The 6,000-nt window shown below is 35.6% G+C and overlaps 1 protein-coding gene across 10 annotated transcripts in view; it reads left to right on the top strand.

The window, feature by feature from the left end:
• Nucleotides 1-272: 272 nt before the first annotated feature.
• The window catches only part of LOC149191306 (protein STAY-GREEN homolog, chloroplastic-like), a 49,701-nt gene continuing 43,973 nt past the window's right edge, over nucleotides 273-6,000 (top strand). For 6 of the 10 annotated variants that reach the window (XR_016254273.1, XR_016254272.1, XR_016254275.1 and 3 more), the window contains exons 1-4: nucleotides 279-751; nucleotides 845-1,018; nucleotides 1,289-1,456; nucleotides 1,580-1,726. Coding sequence is in view for 4 of the 10 variants with exons in the window: in XM_089404159.1 (XP_089260285.1) it covers nucleotides 506-751; nucleotides 845-1,018; nucleotides 1,289-1,456; nucleotides 1,580-1,726 (735 nt within the window). In the remaining 6 variants the exon portion in view is untranslated. Of the gene's footprint in view, nucleotides 752-844; nucleotides 1,019-1,288; nucleotides 1,457-1,579; nucleotides 1,727-6,000 lie in introns of all 10 variants that reach the window. The other 4 variants (XM_089404160.1, XM_089404161.1, XM_089404163.1 and 1 more) reach the window with 3 other exon arrangements.

Below are 6,000 nucleotides of genomic sequence, written 5' to 3'. Positions count from 1 at the left end.
ATAATTTCAATAAACTTGTTATTTAATATAAGGAAAATGTATATCCTTTTAATATTTAAAATAGAATTGAAATATAACCTATTAAAAACAAACCGAAATAAAATTAAAATTTTAAAAACAGATTATAAATCTAACTGTTCCGTACCACATTCAATCAATAAGCCAGCCACGCCACGTTTTCATTTCTGAAAAATGTTACGATGGCCCACGAATATAATGGAAATTTTTGCTAGACAAAACCATTTCTGCTTTTCTGAAAATTTTCTTAATTGAGATGGTCAAAATTTGAAGGAAAATACAGGCGTTCAAAATTGGGCTTTATCCAGCTAATGATCTTACAACACGACACTCAAGTCAGATCAGATCTATCGCCTTTATTGTACTGGCGTCCACAATACAGAGCTCCCTTAAAAGCTATTGCCTGACGAGCTGAACAGAGATAAAAGCTCTTGCCATGGCTGCTGCAACAACTTCAACTTCTGAAATATAATCAGAAACCCTAGCCATGGCGGTAGCAACATCATTTGCTGTAAAAACACAGCAATGCTACTCCTTTCCCCATTCCGGTGGACGGATTTCGTCTGCACCACAGAATCCACAATCTCAGTTCACAAGGAAATCGAAGGTAAAGTTTTCCTCTAGCTTTCTGGACAGCGGGAGCCCCTGGAATGCTCTGGTCGACTATCAATTACAGTCCAATAACAGACATCGAATTAATAGCAGCTTACCCCGACCTAGTAGTACTCGTGTGGTAATCTTAGCGATTCACCGCGGCAAATCTTTTTCCATTGTGCTCTGTTAATTCATTGATTATGAGGACTGAATCTTGGCATTGGTTTGGTAGGAGGCGAGATTGTTTGGGCCTGCAGTCTTCCAGGCATCGAAGCTCAAGGTCCTATTTCTTGGAGCACAGGAAGAGAATCATCTGGGGCATTTTCCGAGGATTTATACGCTCACACACAGCGACATCACGGCCAAGTTAACGTTGGCTATTTCTCAAACAATCAATAAAGATCAGGTCGGCCCGTGTTCTGTTTTGCTGAATCTTTTGAAAATAGGATTTTTATGGCTTAGAAGTTTAAAGCCTGTGAGTTCTTTATATATGTGCACAAAATAGGATTTTATGGCTCAGAAGTTTAAAGCCTGTGAGTTCTTTATATATGTGCACAAAATAGGATTTTTATGGCTCAGAAGTTTAAAGCCTGTTATTTCTTTATATATGGACACAAAATAGGATTTTTATGGCTCAGAAGTTTAAAGCCTGTTAGTTCTTTATATATGTGCACAGTTGCAGGGATGGTATAACAGGTTACAGAGAGACGAAGTTCTTGCGCAGTGGAAGAAATGTCAGCAAAAAATGTCTCTGCACGTTCACTGCCATATAAGCGGAGGGCATTGGCTCCTGGACGCCATTGCCAGGCTTAGATTTTACATCTTCCGCAAGGAACTGCCTGTGGTACGCCTCTTATTTTTGTTCATTTCTTTGTTTTTTTTTAAAGATGTCAAGGTATATTTGAAATAAATTTTATTAGCTTGTTGTATTTTGTTGGGGTTAATGAACAAATTCATGAATTCATAGGTGCTGGAGGCATTCAGACATGGGGATCGGGCTCTGTTTGAGAAGCACCCAGAGCTGGAGACCGCACTGGTTTGGGTGTATTTTCATTCCAATGTCAAACAATTCAAACGTGTGGAATGTTGGGGTTCTTTGAGTGAGGCATGTAAGGTAAGCGAATTGATATTCCGTGTTTTACTCTCTTGAGTTGTCTTCTTTCCCATATCATAGGATAATGTCCAAGTAGTTTGGTTTTGAAAATGGTCTGCTTTGGAACATTATTTAAGTTTGCATTGTTACGAGAATTTTGTTTGTATTATTTTATATTGAAGCTGGGAAAATATAAGTATGTGTACATGCTCAACCGTTCCCCGTGAGGGAGGAAATACTATCACACTATCTTTTTTATTTTATTATATTTAAATTAGCAGCATCATAACATATAAAAAATTATTGAAAATAAAAATTAGTAAACAAAATGTTATTCACTTGTCTTAAATTATAAGCAACAGTTTTATGTGAGCTATTAAATCCTTGAAAGTGTCCATTGTCAGTTGCATATCTCTAAAGTGATAGTTCATTCGGTAGTGGAGAAACTCTTGGAGGTCCTTGTGACACAACTGAAATTTGATAATCCTCACTATATCCAAAACCTTCGGGTAACAAACTATTGTAGCAAAAATCAATTGAGAAATTGTTGGGTTGTGTCTTTTCAGGCATATAATAACAACTTGAACCACCTGAAATTTGAGAATCATATTATGTTTTTTGTGGAGCATAACCATACCAAAACTTAGAATCCTGATTTTGGCGACTAGCTAAGGTATCTCCTTCCCAAACATTGTGAAAAGAAATTTCGGGTATAATTAGACTGACACCACAATTAGAAGCCAATGTTTTACATGCAAAATATTTTGACTTTGTTGGCTTTGGCACAGGTTTCACCCCTAGCAATTCAAGCATCTGCGAGAGATCCTTATCATCATTAGCACCATTAATTTGACTTGAACCACTGGCTTCAGGCATAATGCTGAAAAAGCCATCAGATGCACCACTGTTAAAGTAAGTAAATGGTTGACTGCTTGAGAGACTCGTGCATTTATTACCATTTGAAAGGGTAGTAAACAATGTTGAAAGCATAGTATTGGGAGTTGGTGAAGAGGATAGATCAAAATAATGAAGTGAAGAACTATAAATGGCATCATCTACCTTCAATGAGTGTTCAGTTTGCTAGGAAAATGGATAGTTTTCATCAGTAATAGAGCTCAGACAATTTTCCAAAATACAGTTTTCATGAATGGTAGGGAAAATATCTGAATTATTCTGAAAATATTTTTATTTGGTCACTTTTTGGAATCAACTTGTTATTCTCCACCAAATAACCTGCAAGTTGGCAGGAAAAGGGTTGCAGGGATTAAAGACCATCCCCAACCAATGACTAGCGGAGCCCAACATATGAAGATGGTTGTGTCAAATGCTAATGGTAACCTACTGCATCTAAACCTAGTGAATGTAATCCACCATCAAACATACGAAAACTGTAAGATGGAGAAGACCAAGAAGGTTGAGTAGTAGCTGGTGACGATAACCCCAAAGATAAAGAATTTTTCCTTCCCACGTCATCTTTGGTAGCCAATGCAGTATGAGTCATTACTTTCTTAAGTTCCACTATTTTCCCCTCGAATGGAGTGTAGTTCCTTCGTACGACTTCTTATGTATCTTTCTGCTTTTCAAATACAACAAAACTAATTTGTTTCAAGACTTTTAGATCATTTTCCCCAATTCTTTTAACAATTTCAGATGCATCAATGGAGAAGTTCCAGTCAACGTTAAGGCTTGGACTCCATAAAGCTTCCTCTAGAGGCATCTTTGAATGCCAAGAGAGAAGGATTTGTCCCCTTCTTTTGAAGAAGATCAACACATTTATGAGAATGATAAAAACTTGCAAAATGTAAACTTGTACATTGATTTGCCTCATCAACAAAATCAACATCCACAGGTTCGAATTTTTCAGAACCTAACAAAACGCTGCAACATCTCATCAAAATCAAGCACACAATCATAATGTAAAACTCCTTTTTCTAACTTCAAAAATACACTGCATCCATTGAGAGGAGTGCCCTGTTTCAAAGATCAATGCATATTTTTATTTCCATCTTGATATGTGTCATTGACTGGAGCAACAGATGCTAACAAAACATCTAGAAGTGCATCATCATTTGCCTAGACAACTCGAATCAAAGGAGGCAAATAATTTTTTGAATGAGAATTCCAACTCTGGACAAACTGGAGAATACATTCTATGATTTTTCTTGTAAGTCTACAGTTACTCTGTGGATCATAATTTTCCTTTCTTTTACCAGATACCTTATCACAGTCCCTTGCTAGACTACCATTCTTTCAAGCAGTTTCTGTTTGACTTGAATTTGTACAATATTTTGAATTTATTTCTTCCCACTCAACAATATCTTTCTTGGATTTTATTTCAGAATTATCATTATCCCAGGCACCCCAAATGTTTCTAGACTTCATTATTTTTGACACACCATTTTCCTCTAAATTAATTGTTTTTACATTTCATAAACTTTTGAGATTTTTCATCCAAGCTCATAGGACGTGAAGAGGCTAGTACTCTTCCTAACATATAATCAACTATTGTTTCTCTAGACTATCAGCATAAATAAAATCATCAAACAAAAAGGATGAGCAATCACAAATTTTGGATTGCTTTAGCGCATATCAATCAAGTACCTCTCTAATGTATCTTCCGTAATATTTTTCGTTGTTGAGAAGACTCACTAATTTGATTATGCAAATAGATTGATATCTAGAGCTACATAAACACATGGCAAGCCCCTCAGACAAGTAACACTATCACTCCCACTCTCTGTTTCTATGTATATAATTTGATGCATCAGAAACTGCCAAGTTCACATAAGCACATTTACCAAAGATAAAAATCATTACTTGAAAATAAGGTGTGGTATGAACATCATAATAGCAATGCAAGGAAAAAACCCACATAACAAATAGTAAATATGTATTGTACAACTGTACATAAGCTATATTCTTTGGAAAACTAAGCACCTAACCTGATCTTGAATAATATAGCTTATGACAATGTTGTTTTCTTTATGTAGAAAGGATGGTTGGGAAGAACTTGTTAGGAGCATGTGGATGAGAGTCCATACATGGGTATCAATGAGTGGAGATTACCAGCCATGGTGAGAACAAGGGTGTTCAATAAATATGGAGTTACATTTCACCAACTCAAATAAAGAAAAATATGACATCAAAATTTAAGAAAACAATCATAATCAAAATTAATGATTATAATTAAGCTTGAATTAAAGAAGCCATTCTCGCTGACCATTCAATTTTTTATTTTTATTTTTATTTTTTTCAATGGAATCTCAAAACTGAAACTATATTTAATCTGTAAATTTGATCTAACATCCATTCCTACATCAAAATTTCACACCACTACTGCCAAAGCAAAATCTTCCCTTCAGGGATTAGATTTAAGGGCACTCACACATAATTTTTTAGTGTACTTACTGATTTGTAGTTCTCTTTTTCAGGCTCCATAGATCAATTCTAAAAAAAAGTTCCAAATGACAGAATTTGAAGCCTTGTATTCACTATCATTAATAAATTCAAAATCTTTGACTTGTGAGTCCAAGGAATGTGGCCTTTATCAATAATTAAAAGCCTTGGACCCCTTGTAAGGTACCTTCCTAGCTACTTTGTCTCTTCAAACATTTTGGCATTTTATTCACTAGTGAAAGTGTAAAACAAAGAGTAGCTTAGTATCAATACACTTTCCCTCTTATGCCACTCATGTATAATTTTTGTGTTGTTAATAGTATAGACTTGTCTGATGGGTACTTTACATGACATAGACATTACAGATCCTCTAAAAGGGGACTCCCTTATTGTGAAGTCTCTTAATGGGCTCAAAATATAAATGGAAATGTTAACCTTCCACTTTTCAAACCCCCTTTACCATGCATGGAGCATGCTTTTTGGGCTAATGATTAATGGTTTGCAGGTTGGAAAGAAACTCAGATAACTTTGTAGGAAACTTATAATCATGAGTGATTTTCCTGTCGCAAGAGCATGAGCAATAATGTAACATCCAACACGATCACTACGTGATGATGCCTCCATTTGATCTAGGATTAATGAACCAACAATGTTTCTACATAGGAATTCAAATCCCTGTTTTTGGTGAGCATTCATTTTCTTGTCCAACTCCAGAATTATTTTCCATACAGAATTGGACTTCTTAGATAAATCATGAGACTGGAAGGATGGGAATCCCTTTAAGGAATCCAAAATGGAAATTTCCATGTCTCTAGAACAATTATCCTTGTGCACTTGATAGCTTGATATGCTTATGCTTCTTCCTGAATTCCATACTCCCTATATGTTGAAAGGTACAA

This window comes from Pinus tabuliformis, chromosome 2_2 (assembly GCF_031772625.1).
Source record: "Pinus tabuliformis cultivar Carrire ecotype Pingquan chromosome 2_2, CPIR1, whole genome shotgun sequence".
Lineage (NCBI taxonomy): Eukaryota > Viridiplantae > Streptophyta > Pinopsida > Pinales > Pinaceae > Pinus > Pinus tabuliformis.
The sequence above is the reverse complement of the archived record's forward strand: the minus strand, read 5'-3'. Positions and strand labels throughout refer to the sequence as shown.